Source organism: Brassica napus, chromosome C3 (genome assembly GCF_020379485.1).
Source record: "Brassica napus cultivar Da-Ae chromosome C3, Da-Ae, whole genome shotgun sequence".
NCBI lineage: Eukaryota > Viridiplantae > Streptophyta > Magnoliopsida > Brassicales > Brassicaceae > Brassica > Brassica napus.
This window is the reverse complement of record NC_063446.1, coordinates 815,449-833,562: the sequence shown is the minus strand read 5'-3', so window position 1 is coordinate 833,562 and position 18,114 is coordinate 815,449. Positions and strand designations below refer to the sequence as shown.

Below are 18,114 nucleotides of genomic sequence, written 5' to 3'. Positions count from 1 at the left end.
CCAGTTTGAAACGTTTAAAGCCAATGGTTCCAACTTAATCAATTGATAATTATGTTCTTATTTCTGGAAGTTAAACCAGAAACTGTAAAGAGAGTTCAAACTACACAAAATCCTTGCACGAAAGATAAAATATTGGCGGCAGCAAAGCATTGCCAAAGTAAAGCCTATATATAGTTGGGAGAGGTACAACTTTTTGATGTTAATCACCGAGCAGAGACCATGGTTCCTATCTTGAAGCTAACGGAGAGCAGGAGAACCCATAAGCAGATGAAGATCAACATAGCTCTTGTCGCTGGAACTCCTCCCGTCTTGTTTACAGAGGAACTCATACCATCATCCCGTTGGACCAAGCCGAAAGAAAGGACTACGTTGAGGTTATTGTTCTTGTCATATGACCAGCCCATATCCGCTGCTAGAGTCATGTTTGAGATTCTGATTATACCTGCAGTAACGTGAACCGAACCTGAAGATTGCCCTGCGTGTAGCCGGTCCTTTGTTTGGAACTGGGAAGCAAATGAAGATGTCGCTCCACACATCTGGCTCGCCTTCTTGAGGAAAGGGTACTTTGAAGCTGCATGATTTAGTTTCAGAAGAGTTAGAACCAGTCATCAAATGATTTGTGTGACTAGGAGTGCAAGAACATCCGAGTGTTACCTGAATCGTAGTCTGTGACATCTGCATCTTGCTTTGAGGAAGATCCTTCGCCACTTTCCTTTTTCTCCACCGTCTCTTTGCCTTCTGCGACATCCTCCTTCTCCAAGTCTTCAGAGGAAGGCTGCTGGTGTAAAAGTAAGTTAGTAAGGACTTAAAACACATACAAAGTCTAAGCAAGTCATTTGATCAAAAAAAAAAAAACGTCTAAGCAAGTCGAAAGCAAGACTCTTACCATCTGGTCAATGCGTTCTTGGTTAGGAAGAGCATCTTCAGATCCCAACAATTGAGAAACATCCAGAGTCAAATTCTGACCGTCTTCATCGCCAAAAAAGTCAAGATAATCTTCAAAGTCAAAATCATCTGGTAGAGCACTGCCGAGATCATTTCCTTCCAGGTACAGACCATCACTGAGTGGAAGATTGTTGCTAATACCGATGAATGACTCGTCAGGCATATAGTTGGTATCATCAATAGGAATGTCGCTGTAGCAATTACCAGCCGCAAACACATTATTGTTGGAAGTTTCCAGATTCACCGCGTTCTCATCTTGCACATCGCAACCGTCTTGATCACTGGGAAACAGAGAGCAAGGCTGAATGCTACCGTCCCGAATGATAGGCTTCTGATCCTCCTCAAACGTTTCAATTGGCTGTTCAAAGCAACCACCAGAGTCAATTTGTTGAATGTAATTTCCAGAGTCTGAGTAGTTTCCAGACTCAACGTTATTGCTTGATTCTCCATGGTAATAATTAGGCTCAACAGGAATGGCATCATAGACCACAAGATTCTCAGGCTTCTGCAAAAGAAAATCAAATACAAACGTTCAAACAAAAGAAATGCCATGAATGTAGAAATGTATGCCAAAACCTAAGCTAACTAACATATATCCCTAATCTAAAATCTAAACAGGTATCATGTTCCATATCTGTAACAACATCACTTATAACACTTTCAGTATATGCTATCCCCATAACTAAACACAATTACAATATACATTAATCATAAAGAAAGCTAAAGCTACTACTTAACACACAAACCTCGTCAAACTCGTCAATGTCGAGATAAACATCATCATCAACACCCAACCCTTCACTAAGAGCCTCTTGTTCTGGCACAAAAGTCATTTTATCCTCTTCCCACTCCTCCTCAAGATAAGGAGCACCGTACTGCTCCCCATTCTTCGGCCCCGTGCCACTCTTCTGGAATATCCTACACAGCACATACGCATCCTACACAAACAGACTCATCAAAGTCAATAACTCAATCCATAAAACTTTCAGATTCACAAGAAAAAAAGGTATCTTTACTTGTGGGGCACCAGTTCTCTTCAACTCCTCATCAGTAAGACGATACTCATGCATAACCCAATTAGTCCTCTCACCACGAGGAGCTCTCCCCTTGTGATAAACAAGCGTCTTCTTCATCCCCACGGCTCTCGAGCCATTACGAATCTCCCGGTCCTTCCCCGTCGTCTTCCAGTATCCTTTCTCCGTCGCACGATTCGTTTTCGATCCATTATTGTACTTCTTATCCAGCATACTAAAGAAGTACCACTCCAAGTCTCTGCTTTTCAGCTTCGACTTGTCTACAAAACACAATCGAATCAAAACCTAATTCAAGATTATTATCACAATTGAAGCTTAAACCAAATTCGATTATCTAACCTGGTAGATCCCAAGGCTCGGATTTGTACACATCGGTGACGGAGATGGCGTCGAGCTTGAAGGGCTTGTTGCAGACCTTGCGCTTCAGGTAGTAGCGAACGAGCTCCTCGTCCGTCGGGTGGAAACGAAACCCGGGAGCGAGCGACGTGGCTGAGGCGCGACCCATCGATCGGCGAGCAAGAACAAGCTCAAATCTTGGAGAATTTTTAGGGTTTTTGTCTGATTCGAGGTGAAATTAACAGATTAGGAAAATTAGGGTTTTGAATTGGGGGAAAATTGGGGGAAGACGTTGTTATGAAGCAACCGCGGAGACTAAAGGGAAGAAGCACGAGGGCGAGGTTGGAGAGATGTTTATAGTGACGGTGCGTTGATATTTTGATTCGCGACGGTGTTCTAGTTAGGTGACACGTCAACACGTTTCTTAATTTTTGTGATTCTAGAAGATTCCGACGTGTTGTATTGGTCGTTGGGACGCTAATCTGTTTTTTCATGCTATTTATGATTGTAAACCGGGTCCAGAGAGCAGTCAAACGGGTCATCTTTTTCAGCAACTTAGGTCTAATTGAATCAGTATATATTATGGGCCAGAGCATAAAAGCAGACAGGCCCATAGCTTTCTGGCATCAATGGTGGTAATAGTAGAAAAACCAAAAAGCATACAGTCTTCACAGTAAATACCAAAACAGCAATCACTTTTAATCTCGAAAAGTGTTTTTTAGAACAATGAATGCTTATTTTAAAATTAAACTTCCGATTACAACTATAGAGATACTCGGACGGTAAGCTGAAAAGCTAACATAACTAAAACATAGCTAAAGACAGAGGTGATTTAAGAGAGAAGAAAATCTTCAGTTGTAATTCTAAAGTCCGTGTTCGAAAAAACACACATAAGTCAAAAACAACGTTGAAAAACAGCATTTGAAAACCATCTCTGAAAATGCATGGATCTCTGATGCAACATACATCTCCTTCTCCTTGTTGGTTTTCAATCGTGTCTTTCCTTTTTTACTTAATGTCCTTTTCTTTTGAGGTTTTTGTTTGCTTTTCATATTTGTCATTAGGGTTATAAGAGTCTTACGAGGAATTATAGATAGGTAGATTTTCTATTGTTTTGAGATACAACTTTTTCATCCAACGTTGGGATGAGCTGCGGATAGGCTGCTGGAGTAGGATTACACACGGTCGTCGTCAGTACAGTTTCCAAAGGATAGGTTGACGTAGGTGAAGCATCTATCTCTTAGAAATTGTTGGTGTACTGAAAAAAAACTGATAAAAAAAAGAACATGATGTTATGAAATAACTTATAATTTATAGTATCGGCAAATTTAAATAAGAGTAGAATTCAATATCCGTAGGAAGCAAATAACGCTTAATATAAGGGAGATAGTTTATTATAAGGAAGAAGAAGAAGATGTAATTGTGTACAAAAGAGTGAGATGAGTGATGGTATTTATAGTGAGCAACAACACATAAAATATTAAAGATGGTGCTTGATTTGGTAAATGAGTGGGTGATCATAGTGCTTGATGAGTAGATGATCATAGTGCTTGATGAGTAGATGATCATAGTGCTTGAGTTGGTAAAGGAGTGGAGGATCATTTCAAAGTTTATCTTATAACACTCCCCCTTGATCATCCATCTTGTATTAAATTAAGTTTCGTAACACTCTCCTTGGGGACCGGTGTCACTCTCCGCTCTCGCTTAACGTCTTTGTTGCCTCGTTAAAAACCTTTCTAGGAAAACCCAATGGGAAAAACCATAGTTAGGTAAAAAGAGTACAACTACGTAAGCTCCCCCTCGATTGAACAGTCATAAATCCTTCTGATGACGCATTCCAATGTTATGGACATGTTTTCTGAATACCGAAGTAGGGAGTGATTTTGTGAAGAGGTCGGCTGCATTGTCGCATGATCGGACATATCTTACTTAAATCTCTTTCTTCTTCTCGAGCTCTTGAGTGTATGAGAAGAACTTTGGATGTATATGTTTTGTTCTATCACTTTTGATATATCCTTCCTTCGTTTGAGCAACACATGCTGCATTGTCTTCATATAGAATAGTTGGCCCCGTACTTTTGTCAATCCCACTACTTGAACAAATGTGTTGGCTTATTGATCTTAGCCATACACATTCTTTACTTGCTTCATGGAGTGCGATGATCTCAGCATGATTTGAAGAGGTAGCCACAAGCGTTTGTTTCTGAGAACGCCAAGATATAGCAGTGCCTCCGATCGTAAAAACATATCCTGTTTGCGATCGGGCTTTGTGTGGATCTGAAAGATATCCTGCATCTGCAAAACCAACCATTTGACCATTTGAATCTTTAGGGTAAAATAAGCCTAAATCAATAGTCCCTTGTAGGTAACGAAAGACATGTTTAATTCCATTCCAATGTCTTCGTGTTGGAGATGAGCTAAATCTTGCTAGAAGATTAACAGTGAATGATATATCAGGCCGTGTACAATTTGCAAGGTACATCAACGCTCCAATTGCACTTAGATATGGTACTTCCGGACCAAGTATCTCTTCTTTTTCCTCAGGTGGTCGAAATGGATCACTTTCAATGTTAAGTGATCTAACGACCATTGGGGTGCTAAGAGGAGTTGATTTATCCATGTTAAATCGTTTCAACACTCTTTTAGTGTATGTGGATTGATGCACAAATATACCATTTTGTGAATGTTCTATTTGTAGGCCAAGACAATACTGTGTCTGTCCAAGATCTTTCATCTCAAATTCTCCTTTGAGATAGTCTGATGCCTTTTGTATTTCTTTTTGAGTTCCAATAATATTTAGATCATCAACATATACCGCGATTATCACAAATCCGGATGTTGTTTTCTTGATGAAAACACATGGGCATATAGGATCATTCACATATCCTTCTTTTGTTAAATGTTCACTGAGACGATTGTACCACATACGTCCAGATTGTTTTAACCCATATAATGATCTTTGCAATTTTATTGCACATAACTCTTTAGGTTTGGAACTTAATGCTTCTGGCATTTTAAATCCATCAGGGATTTTCATGTAGATATCAGTATCTAATGATCCGTATAGATAAGCTGTAACAACATCCATGAGACGCATCTCAAGATTTTTATCAGCGGCTAGACTCATCAGGAATCTAAATGTGATCGCATCCATTACAGGAGAATATGTTTCCTCATAATCAATACCAGGTCTTTGAGAAAATCCTTGGGCTACAAGGCGAGCTTTATACCTTGTAATCTCATTTTTCTCATTTCGTTTTCGAACGAAAATCCATCTGTACCCAACTGGTCTCACATCTTCAGGTGTGAGTACAATAGATCCAAACACTTTTCGTTTGTTAAGCGAATCAAGTTCGATTTGTATTGCTTCTTTCCATTTATTCCAATCATGTCTCTTTTGACATTCATATATGGATTTCGGTTCTGGATCATCGGTATCTTCATTTACCTCACTTGACACGATATATGAGAAAGCATCATCAAGGTCATTTTGTTCATTTCTATTCCATATCCTTTTATTATGGATGTAATTAATAGAAATCTCATGATTATCTTTCGATTCATGATGCTCTGATTCATCAGAGTCCTTATCATTTATTTCTTCCAAAATATTTTCTGCTATTTTGGGTGCATCATATATTTCAGCTTTCTTCTGTTTCCTAGGATTCTTATCCTTAGAACCAGCAGGTCTACCACGCTTCAGGCGTGTTTTTGGCTCTCGTGTGTCATCCTCCTTTTCTTGTTCATTTGGCATTTTGATACGAGCAGGAGCATTTGCAGCTGGTATATGAGATTTAGTTACCGTCTTGGTATCTGCAAATGCATCAGGTAGCTGGTTAGCTATACTCTGTAAATGCATAATTCGTCGAACTTCTAGTTCTGACTCTTTAGTAGGAGGATCAAGATATAACAATGATGGTACACTCCATTTTATATCACTTCCAACATTTTTGTTTTCTCCCCCTAGAACTGGGAATACATTTTCGTCAAAATGACAATCAGCAAAACGTGCTGTAAAGACGTCACCAGTCTGTGGTTCTAGGTATCTTATAATTGATGGAGAATCACAACCAACATATATTCCCAACCTTCTTTGTGGTCCCATCTTTGTTCGTTGTGGTGGTGCTACAGGCACATATACCGCACAACCAAAGATTCTAAAGTGGGAAATGTTTGGTTCTCGACCAAACGCTAACTGTAGTGGGGAATACTTATGGTATGCACTCGGTCTGATCCGAATGAGTGCTTCTGCATGCAAAATGGCATGTCCCCATACAGAGGTTGGAAGTTTTGATCTCATGATCAATGGTCTTGCAATCAATTGCAGACGCTTAATTAAAGATTCAGCCAAACCATTTTGCGTATGAACATGAGCAACCGAATGTTCAACTTCAATTCCCATTACCATACAATAGTCATTGAATGCTTGGGATGTGAATTCACCAGCGTTGTCTAGTCTAACTCTTTTAATAGTATAATCAGGAAACTGTGCTCGCAGTTTGATTATCTGAGTTAGAAATCTCGCAAATGCCACATTTCGAGATGATAATAGACAAACGTGTGACCATCTACTGGATGCGTCAATTAATACCATAAAATAGTGGAATGGTCCACATGGTGGATGTATCGGTCCACATATATCACCTTGAATTCTTTCAAGGAACTTTGGTGATTCTTTATCGATTTTGGTTGGCGATGGCCTTACGATCAATTTTCCTAGAGAACATGCAACACATGTCATTTTATTCCCTTGAGAAATCTCCTGGATTTTCAATGGATGACCATGTGAACTTTCTATGATTTTACGCATCATTGTAGTGCCTGGGTGGCCAAGGCGATCATGCCATAACGTGAACTCTTCTGGGTTCCGTTTTACTACAAGATTTGATTCGATCTCATCGATATAAGTATGATGTAATCCCGAAGGAAGTTCTGGAAACTTTTCCAATATGTGTTTTCTGCCACATTTTTCAGAAATTACATACATGTATTTCTTTCCATCCTCAGTTGCAGACTGAGTATCATATCCGTGAAGATATATGTCTTTAAAACTCAACAAATTCCTTTTAGAACTCGGAGAGTATAAAGCATTATTTATGGAAAATTTTGTTCCATTCGGCAAAGTAAAGTTTGCTTTACCAGTTCCTTCAATCACGTCTGCAGGACCTGATATTGTATTGACGACAATTCTTGTCGGTTTTATATCAGAGAAATATCTCTTTTGTCTCAGAATAGTGTGCGTTGTTCCACTATCTGGTATGCATATTTCACGAATCCGTTTCTTGGATTTTGCTCCATTAGTATTTTGATCCATTTCTGAAATTATCATAAACATTAAATAAAAGTGAAACGTGAAATTTATTCATTGATTATATAAAGAAAACACACAATAATTATACATATATTGTTGTTAAAACAACATTATTCTTTGAAAACATAATTATTATACATTACAAATGAGGACTATTCAGCAGTCTTATTAGAAACATTTCCGTACTCTTCAAGAGTATTCTAGTCCAGCTCATTTGCGAAATCAGAGGATTCAAGGTATGAGGTCCCTTCAACGTTTTCCGTGAGGTTCACCTCTTTAGCCTTTCCTTTTATGGATTCTTGATATAACTTGCACAAATGTGGGGGAGTACGACAGGTACGGGACCAATGTCCTTTACATCCACATCTGTAACATACAGTCTCACTTTTCTTTGTGGTATCCTCTTCGGTTTCTTTGCCTTTATGAGGTTGTTCAGATCTAACCCATTTGTTAGATCTAATACTTTTAGGATAGTAAGGCTTTCCACGTTTGTTGTTGAAACGCCGACCACGACCTCGATTGGTATGGTTTCTCCTTCCCGAATATTCTACCGCCGTAGCATTCACTTCGGGAAATGCCTTGGCTCCCGTAGGTCGGGAATTATGGTTTTTGATTAGTAACTCATCGTTCTTTTCAGCCAACATGAGTGTTACCATCAATTCAGAAAATTTGGTGTATCCACATTTTCTGTAAATTCGGGATAAGACGTTGTGTTCTTTGTGGAAGGTATTGTATGTCTTGTCAAGCATTTCTGCTTCGGTGACAGGGTTACCACAATATTTTAATTGTGCAACTATCCTCAAGATAGTGGAATTGTAATCTCTAACCCTTTGGAAATCCTGAAACCTCAGGGTTTTCCACTCTTCAAGAGCGTGAGGGAGATTGATTTCCTTTTGATTATCGAATCTGTCTTTCAAGGCTTGCCATAGTACAGCTGGGTCCTCAACGTCTCCATAGTCGTGAGTTAGATTCTCATCTAAGTGCTTCTTCAGGAAGATTATCGCCTCGGCTATATGCTCGGGTGGCGATTTGTTACCGACTTTTATAGCTTCAGATATTTTTTTATTACAAGATAAGGTTTCACATTTGTGACCCATCTGACATAGTTTTCGCCGGTTACTTTTAGAGCCGGGAACTGGAGTTTCTCGATGTTTGCCATTTGTATTTCTAAAACACAAAATAGTAATTTTATTAGAACTTCATAATTTAAAAACCGTTTACATTAATCATACAAGCAATTACAAGGAGAAGCGATGTAAATAAAATTAAACCGATATTCATCTTAAATTCACTCGGAGTAAATTCTCCAACGAATAAACCATAAATAGAAACACAAATAAAAATGGCACATAAAAACAAAAGTGCGCGAATCATCTTTCTTGAAATGAAAAATCGGAGGAGAGCGATTTGAAATTTTTGAGAGAAGATGAAATGTTTTGGATGATGAAATGGAGTGAAAATGAGTTGTATTTATAGATGAAAATTACTGTTCATGACCGTTGGAGAAAGGGGAAATTTTTGAAAAAATTCTTTGTGACCGTTGGGGTTAAATCGAGTGCACCAAAAATTAGTCCGAAAATATCGTATTAAACGGTCAATCAAATCTATAAAATTTCATAAAAGTGAAAAATTATGACAATGAAATATTTATGTTATATGACAATAAATCATGCGACGGCTCAGCCGATCAATGCATAATATCAAATAAATTATACGGCGGCTCGGCCGACCAATTAATAATAAACAGAATATAAGGCGGCTCAGCCGACCAATAAATAATAAACAGGATATAAGGCGGCTCGGCCGACCAATAAATAATAAACAGGATATAAGGCGGCTCGGCCGACCAATAAATAATAAACAGGATATAAGGCGGCTCGGCCGACCAATAAATAAATTAAATTACTAGTAAATAATATAGGCGGTATTCCGGCCATTATAACATGATATAAATAATAGTAGAGGCGGTATACCGACCATTATAACAGGGTATAAATGATACAAATAAATTTTACCGAATCGCAGAGTGATCGTGCTGATAACGTGTTATGAAATAACTTATAATTTATAGTATCGGCAAATTTAAATAAGAGTAGAATTTAATACCCGTAGGAAGTAAATAACGCTTAATATAAGGGAGAGAGTTTATTATAAGGAAGAAGAAGAAGATGTAATTGTGTACAAAAGAGTGAGATGAGTGATGATATTTATAGTGAGCAACAACACATAAACTATCAAAGATGGTGCTTGATTTGGTAAATGAGTGGGTGATCATAGTGCTTGATGAGTAGATGATCATAGTGGTTGATGAGCAGATGATCATAGTGCTTGAGTTGGTAAAGGAGTGGATGATCATTTCAAAGTTTATCTTATAAAACATGAAATATATTTATTTTTAGAAGATAATCAAATTGTCGTTCAATAGAGTTCCTGGAAGCTAGGAAAAGCATTCATTGTGGACTGAGTATATACATGTATATGACAACAGTATACTAAACTATCACCACCACTGATATTTAAATTAAAAGCAAAAATAAATAGTAGTATATGTATTTGATCAGAACTCTCTCACTATCGATTTAAAGCTTTATTTGTCAACGGCAAAGAGAACTTTTTGTTACAACTGCTAAAAAGAACAGAATTGAAACAAGAAGACTAGACACCCCGTCACGCCCTTTTCATGAGCTTTTTTTTTTCTTCTGGAGGAAACAAGAAAATAATATTTTCTGATCAAAATCATTAAAGAACGTGACATCAAAATATCTATACAATTTTCTTTTGTAACAAATCGAAACTAAAGAAATGATTATATTTTAGTATACTCGTCTGAAAAAAGACCCAAGAAAAAAAGAATCCCGCAAGTATTTAAGAAGCAAAGAATCGGTTACACACAAAAAAAAACGTTAGATATTGAATGAATTATCAGTTTCCTAGTAAGCCAAAAAAAGAAAATAATATGTTTTTAGATTAGTGTGTTTAATAATAAATCAGTAATAGCAATCCACCAAAGTAGGAGCAGACAAGACAAGAGACACTGGTTCTTCTCTTTGTTTCGTCTCTTGATGTTCTTGTTCTTGTTCGTGTTTTTGCTTCAAAGCCAAGCTCAACCCATTGACCCTATTCTCATCTTCCGGTGCGGGTAGATTCAGATCCAAATCCAATGACACGACCATCTTCTTAGCTTTCTTTGCCTCTGGCATCACCAGATGATCTTGACCGTCGGATATTTGATCATACGACATGGAAGACAATGATAACTCCGTGTTGGCCGCAGCCGCTGCCACCGTCACGATGGGAGCTGGTGCCGCAGCCACAACCACCGCACCTCTATGCCGTCTCATGTGACCACCTAAGGCTTGTCCAGACGTAAACTCGGCTCCACAAATTCCACATTCATGAACTTTATTGTTATTTGCCTTTCCGTAAGCAACAAGCGATCTATTGTTGTTGTTTTTGTTGTTATTGTAAATATTTGTGGTTGTAACGAGTGAAGCGGCGTCGTTTTCGTAGATACTCTTCTTTAGGTCAAGGTTGGAGTAAAAGGAGGTGGCTCTAGGTTTCTTGTGGCTAGCTCTATGGCCGCCTAGAGCCTGAAAAGAAGGGAAGGTCCGGTCACATGTTTTGCACTGATAAACGTAGTAACCTGATTTGCCACCACCGTTTGATGAAGAAGTCTCTAGAAACCTCCTGCTGCTAAATCTATACGTGTTATTGTTGTTTATTTCTTGGTGAGGTATCTTGAGCTGTTGGTTGTGTTGGGGGAAAGAGTGTCCCTGGGAAAGGAGTATCAAACAATTGGCTACGTCTTGATCTTCCTCGTCTTCTTCGCCCTTCAATGTTGGGTTGTTGTTAGAGGACCAAGATGCTGATGAAGATGAAGACGTGACCACACCATCCTTTTTGCGGTTTGCTACATCATTTTCCTTGGAATCAAGAACGTTGGATACTTCTTCTTCAACTATAGGAGGGGATACAGAGAAAGGAATGGGAGACTGTGGACGTTGTCGCTTTGTACGCTTCCTTTTAAGGATCAATGCTTGCTCTTTTGAGGCCGCTATCGCCTCTTCAAATGCTTCCATTATTCTGATGTTCAAGAAAAGAGAAGAGGAGTTGTGTTGTTGGTTGTGAAGATGTTAAACTTATGTAATATATATTAATGTGTTAAGAGGAAGATGTGTGTGAGATGGAGAGAGATGTGTGGAGAGATGGATACATAAATAGTGAGTGATATAGAAAGAGAGGAGTCAAAGAGAGACACCACCGTACATATATAGCAAAAATGTACGAGAAAAGCTTTTTAAGTGTGTGAATATGTTTGGACTTGTCTTTTTGTAGCCTCTAAAATTTTAGTAATTCTGTTATTGTCTCTCTTCTACCATTTTCCCAACTTGGCAAACTAATCACAATACAATGAGATAGAGAGAGTAACCATTTCAACAAAATGTGCAATTTTAGACAATGTATATAGTAATATATGTTGTTCCAGTTCATTATGCGTTGTTTAACTCTGTATAGCGATTTAGTGTGTGTGTGTGATGATGGGATCACACATCAAATAGTTTCGTTAGTTTTTTTTCTTCTTTTTGTTAAAACTGGTTTTCACTTTGATGAGTTAATTTACATAACGTTTATGAATCACTTTGAAATAGACATTAAAAGATAGATGGCCGCATTAAGTATATCTAATTAGATTATTCAACATCACTCTGAAATAGACATTAAACGATAAATAAAATAAAAAAATTTTGTTATTTGATTAAAATTATTTCTTATGGTTATATTATGGTAATGTAATTGGATTATATGTGTTTCGAAAACAAAATTGGATTATATAGGACAGGAATATTTGATTTTCAGAAAGGAAAAAAAAAAGATTTTGGATTGTAGGAGCTTTTTCAAATCTTATGAAAAGGAAAATTATTTAAGGAAATAAAGAAAACTAATGACCGACATATTCTTAATATTAATTGAATAAATTTATGTTATTTGATTAAAAATATATTTTATTGGTATTTAAGAAACATAAATTCCCTTAGATAGTTTTTTTTAGTTTATTTTCACAAAAATAGATCTCAAGGAAGAAAATGACCAAAATAAGTTTTATTAAAGGGTAGATATGCATTTACACCCAACAGTTAACTAATCTAGAATTGGAGTTTAGAGTTAAGGGGTGAGGTTTTGGAGATAAAGTTTCAAATTTTAAAATATAAAAATTTAAAATTTTCAAAATAAAAATATGCTATTTTGGTTATTTTTTTAGTACTATTTTTGTGACAGAAACTAAAAAAGATCTATTTGAGAGAATTTTCCTTTAAGAAATAACGTGAAAAAGGTATTTAAGAAATAAGAAAATGAATGACCTTTAAATTTTTATTCTTAATTTCTTTATTGTGGGAAAGGGAGAGGGGTGGAATGTAGATATGGGATCTTCAAAACTAAAGCAAAATGAAAAGATTGAAAAGAAAAAAAACCTCTAGCCAACATATATATCATTTTATATATTATAATAAAAACACTTACTCAATATAGATGAAAACAAACTACACATCTGATTCAGATTTCTATTGTGAAATTTGTAGGTCAATTTTAATTGAACCACAACAACAACAACGAAAAACAGATATTAAAGTTTATAATCTTTCATCAAACAATGCAATCATACACCTGCATGAAAGAGTATTAATAGGCCGTAAGATTCCAATCATATCTTTTCACCAAAGGTAAACCATGGGGGTCTTGTCTAAAGTAGATTCCATCCTCTCTTCCTATCCAATAGGTGTATCCCACATACTTAGTCCACGTAGATCTGTATGCCTCAAACACTTGTTGAATCTTATAATCAGGTCCTTGCCCCATATGACACCAGAAGAGCGTCGTGTGCCAAAGATTATCCCTGAATTTATATTCTTGGCTTTGGCCGACGGCCAAATAATGGTCACCAAGGTCGTCGTCCTTGGATTTACAATGTATTCCGAGGATTTTGTTGTTCAGTTCGTTCGTGAGAACGAGAGTTTCTTTTTCGTCTACTATCTGTCCGATGCATCTACTAAGAAGAATGAAAAAGATGATGAGATTTTTCATTTTGTTTTTTTGAAACTAAGCCTCTCTTTAATTTGTTGTAAAGATATAGATATCTATCTTAGATGGTGTTCATACACATTTTCACGCTGAGATTCCTCCTTTCCTATTGTTACCAAATGATATTCTGCAACAAAAATTGATGAAAATGGTAAAATAATTATTATATTTCTTATTTTAGTTTCTTCTTATCTTTATCTTTATAATATAACTTTGACCAACAATATTTATCTTTATCTTTTAATCTTATTGTGGAAGTGTATTTAGTTTAATTTGACCAACAAGACTTAACCTTTTTTTTATTTTGTCATCAACAATACAGACTCGTACTGACTCTGTAAACCAAACCAGGTGATCTGCATCCATGTGAACGCCAAAAGACGGTTGTTCCTAACACTGCGTGTTAGTCTATCCGCTTTTGAATTTTGCGTCCTTGGTACATAGATAATCTCTGATCGGGTGAAACTTTCTTTCAGGATCTTGATATCTTTCAAATAATTTGCAAAAGCTGGTCATTCTTCTGGTTCTGAAACCATCTTCACCAATTGAGAACAATCCGTTGCAAACGTAACCTGAAATTGACGTAAATTTCTCATGCATTCCATTGTCCATAGTAGCGCTTCCATCTCCACATGAAGTGGAGATAGAGAAGCCCTAGCATTCTTCGCCCCCAACAATCCATCAAAACCTTCTAAAGTGTTGAATCAACCTTGTGTTGAAAAAATACCACCCTCTTTCCAGGAGCCATCTGTAAAGCACCATCTTCCTGGAATCGACGATAAGGTCGTATTCATTATTCGTGGTGTTGTCCTCTGGCCCTGCCCACAGTATTGATTTTGTTTCTGCCAACTTAAGCGTATCTATTGGGTCCATCGCCAGGTTACTGAAAACTTTATTATTCCTAACTTTCCAGATGTACCATTTCTGCTTAATTTGACCAACCAGACTCTATAATTTGGTTTGACAAAATACAAAATTGTAGATTTGTAACTTACACAATCGTACGTATAAGCAGAAGGGGAAGGTCAAAGATAACATTGAATTGGTATACAAAGCATAAGTAAGCTTCTGAAAACAATTTTGCATATTAAGAACATAAGAGGCAAAGAGAATGCTGGAGATTCAGCAGTTTCGCCGCATCTTCACTTTAAGCGAGACTTCTTAATTTTATGATTGGACTTTCTCTGCTGCATGTCTTGATGTGCTTCCCACATATGTTCTTCTCATATTCCTTCATTTTTTTCAGCTCTAGGCTTGTTCTTTGATTCTCTTTCATGATCCCCCTTAGATACCCTTGATGGTAAAAAATCAAACTCTTGAACCATGTTGATGCACAGAGATAGGTCTGTCTATATACTCTAGATGGGTGTTAAAAAAAATATACTCTAGATGAAAACCTCTAGTTACAGAATCTAGATGAAAACTTAATTAGCCTAGAAGTTCTATTTATAGACTTAGATGATTTATATATTCTTTAAACGCAGGAATTCATGCATGATCGACGATATACTTTTAAAAGTTTAACCATTCACATCGCTCGCCAAGACTAAACTTTATTGTACATAAAAAAAGTTATTTGCGAGTCAATGAAACGACTAGACTAACGGTCGTTTTGTTTCTGCAACCAGCATGTTGAGACACATGATGTGCGAACTTGTTAAACAATCTGCTGATAATGGCATTTCCAAAGTGAGCCACGAGCAATGGTTCACTCACCGCTCTTATGTAATTGGCTTCATTTTTTCCTGATTTACTTCTCTTTGACCCGTCTTGGTTACAATGGCCAAGATCATATTCATGCGCCTCTAAATCTTTGATTTCAAATGAACCTTCTATCCCTACTATTTCTTTAACTTCTTCTTTGCTAGGATCATAAAAAGGCATGTAGAACGAATCTACCTTCGAAGCACTCACAAGACCCTACGAAAAAAATAGATATATGTGAAACCAGTGTTTGAACATGTATTCAAAATATGGAAAGACAAAAAGAGAACATATATATATTTTTTTGATATATACCTCGACGACTAGGTCATGTAGAGATTTGGATAATAATGTCCAAAAGTGACAACAATCTCTATGCAATGGATTATCCATATTGTTTCTACCGATGAAAGTTAGAACCATACGTCCATTAGAAACCATCTCTTCCGAACGCAGTTTCAGAAATGTTGTGAAATCTCTTTGGAATTGTTTTAAGTAAGCCTTGTATGCACTTAGGGGACTTGAAGCTGTGATGTATACACTCATTTTGTTCTTCTCAAGTCCTTCAGGAACCTTACAATCAAATAGTTCCAATATTATAGCAAAATTTCGATACAAAATAAATCAGGTTATATGTAAAGAGAGAATATTATAATGAAGTCTCGATACTAGCCATACCTTAGAGAGCCAATGGAGGCCATAAGAGGAATGTACTAAATGGAGACTCGTACGAGGGAAGAGCCTCGAGTAGAAGGAGCCGGGTACTCCAGAAACGAAGTATGGTGCTTTGCACGTGAGGTTCTTCTCTTTGAATGAATGTATGAATTTGAACGTTGTGTTGAAATCGTTATTAGGGAGATCGTTTAGACAACAATCTATCTCTGGTGGGTTTTGGTTCCATTTTTGACATAACACATTGATTGTATTGATGATTTCAGACATTGCCAAGAACGTGTTTTGTCCCGAAGAGCAGCCCAAGTCAGCTACTTTTATGTATTTAGGAAAGCTCAAGCCCATCATCAGTTCCTTTATGTTCTTAACTAAAACCGGCTTAGCCTTTGCTAACGCTCTCCTCTTAAAAAAGAAAAATTAATCGGTTAACTATAACTGTTTTCTTTTGTCACAGGTGTATAATTGAATTCAAGGCAACATTCAAGGATCCGTTTATGATTAATTTTTTTTTTCTGATTAAAAAAAAAATTAAAAATGAACCAATGTCTGTGGAACCCGCAAACAGTACAATAAACTCTTGTGAACATTTCTTATTTGGCGACATTGAAGCACGGGTTTTGCAAAAATGTGGTGGGGCCCACACTTAAGAACCGTCTTACCACCGATAATCATGCTCTAATCATGATGTGTTTGAACAAAAAAAAGCTAATCATCATGATGTGTACGTATCAGAACCGTAAATAAAGTTAATGTAACTTAACTATACCGACCAGATACACCCAAATACATAAACAATGAAATATTAAAATTTACATACATAAAATCTTAATTAATATTAATTTAAATAAATAGTGTTTTCGTTTATATTTTCTCCCAAGCAGAATTTATAAGCAAAACAATTGCGTACAAAGTAATTCAGCAAACCGGATAACTAAAACAACAATAACCGAATGCGAGTTTATATCTATTCATCAACACCTAGATAAAGAATTAAATTGTGTATGCATATAAACTCACGAAAAATGAAATATATAAAGGTTAGGAGGAACCTGAAGAAGAGAATTGGTGGAGTAGCTGTTGTCTCCCTCTCCTCCGCTCATACATAGAGCACTCACAAAAGAGTATTTGCTACTTCTCTCTTCATCGCCGCTACTCGACTCGTTCTCAGTCTTATAATCATATCTGCATGTCATACATAAAGAAATACATATAGAAGATGCATGAATACATCTATGTAAAAATAATATATACAATCATATGAATATATGATGAATTTGAGAGAAGAACCTTGAGGAATGAATGCTGTGGATGAATCTTGAATCCATAATTCTCGCAGAATTTCAAAGGGAAAACGGAGAGTTATTACAATATGTTTATGTTGTTTAGGGTGGTGATCCCTTGTTCACCTTATTTATAGAAGTGGGACATATCTTGAAATTAACGTGAAACACGTTGAGTTGTTGTAATATAAACTCCAATAATTACTTAACTAGGTTAAGATCCGCGCCTTGCGCGGAATCAACATTATATATATAAATTATTTTATGTATTAAATATTTTTACATATTATGAAATAATAAATATATATTAAATAATTAAAAGTGAGTAATTATTAAATATATAATTAAATTGGTACGAACATATAAATCAATTTTATTAATCCAAAAAATACTTTTTTTTATATTTGATAGGATATGTTATTAAATTTAAATGATACTAGCATAGATAATATAGTATATTTTTAATATTAATGTCTATTAAATGATGATTTCTACTCATATAGCTTTTTCTATCATTTGTATCTTTTATAGAAAAAAATTTAAATTACTGATAACAAAATTTTCATCGCGGGATTAATAGTTTTAGTAATTTATAATTTAAAAAAAATAGTTGTCAATGATCGTTCGAAACTTTTATCAAAAAAAATTGTTCAAAGTAAATTTTGAAACTAAAATATTGTATTTTATATGATTTATAGTTTAATTTAAAATGATATATATATTAATCTTAATAATTAATTAAATTAGACTTTTTA

The 18,114-nt window shown here is 36.1% G+C and overlaps 3 protein-coding genes across 4 annotated transcripts; all 3 read right to left on the bottom strand.

Moving 5' to 3' along the window:
- Window positions 1-24: 24 nt before the first annotated feature.
- Window positions 25-2,745, bottom strand: LOC111204228 (NAC domain-containing protein 78). Of its 2 annotated transcripts, none has more exons than XM_022698479.2 (6): window positions 2,319-2,745; window positions 1,962-2,239; window positions 1,692-1,883; window positions 887-1,450; window positions 655-775; window positions 25-571 (listed from the first exon to the last, which is right to left on the bottom strand). In XM_022698479.2, exons 1-6 carry the CDS (start codon window positions 2,482-2,484, stop codon window positions 204-206), a joined length of 1,689 nt encoding a protein of 562 aa, XP_022554200.1. In that variant the 5' UTR covers window positions 2,485-2,745; the 3' UTR covers window positions 25-203. The 2 variants fall into 2 exon arrangements, with proteins under 2 accessions (XP_022554200.1, XP_022554199.1); XM_022698478.2 differs by having other exon boundaries at window positions 655-778; window positions 2,319-2,644.
- A 7,434-nt stretch (window positions 2,746-10,179) lies between these two features.
- On the bottom strand, window positions 10,180-12,095 carry LOC111203730 (zinc finger protein ZAT5-like). Its single transcript, XM_022697732.2, has one exon. It carries the CDS (start codon window positions 11,702-11,704, stop codon window positions 10,613-10,615), a length of 1,092 nt encoding a protein of 363 aa, XP_022553453.1. The 5' UTR covers window positions 11,705-12,095; the 3' UTR covers window positions 10,180-10,612.
- A 2,594-nt stretch (window positions 12,096-14,689) lies between these two features.
- Window positions 14,690-17,522, bottom strand: LOC111203729 (salicylate/benzoate carboxyl methyltransferase-like). The gene is made up of 5 exons (XM_022697731.2): window positions 17,367-17,522; window positions 17,129-17,261; window positions 16,086-16,481; window positions 15,723-15,980; window positions 14,690-15,623 (listed from the first exon to the last, which is right to left on the bottom strand). Exons 1-5 carry the CDS (start codon window positions 17,402-17,404, stop codon window positions 15,276-15,278), a joined length of 1,173 nt encoding a protein of 390 aa, XP_022553452.1. The 5' UTR covers window positions 17,405-17,522; the 3' UTR covers window positions 14,690-15,275.
- Window positions 17,523-18,114: the final 592 nt, after the last annotated feature.

Coding starts and splice junctions, on each gene's coding strand:
- LOC111203730 (XM_022697732.2), bottom strand. CDS start 11,704: ATGGAAGCATTTGAAGAGGCGATAGCGGCCTCAAAAGAGCAAGCATTG.
- LOC111203729 (XM_022697731.2), bottom strand. CDS start 17,404: ATGGATTCAAGATTCATCCACAGCATTCATTCCTCAAG. Junction 16,482..17,128: donor CCACCAATTCTCTTCTTCAG/GTTCCTCCTAAC, acceptor TTCTTTTTTAAG/AGGAGAGCGTTAGCAAAGGC. Junction 15,624..15,722: donor TACATGACCTAGTCGTCGAG/GTATATATCAAA, acceptor TTTTTTTCGTAG/GGTCTTGTGAGTGCTTCGAA.
- LOC111204228 (XM_022698478.2), bottom strand. CDS start 2,484: ATGGGTCGCGCCTCAGCCACGTCGCTCGCTCCCGGGTTTCGTTTCCAC. Junction 2,240..2,318: donor CGAGCCTTGGGATCTACCAG/GTTAGATAATCG, acceptor TGTGTTTTGTAG/ACAAGTCGAAGCTGAAAAGC. Junction 572..654: donor TGTCACAGACTACGATTCAG/GTAACACTCGGA, acceptor TAAATCATGCAG/CTTCAAAGTACCCTTTCCTC.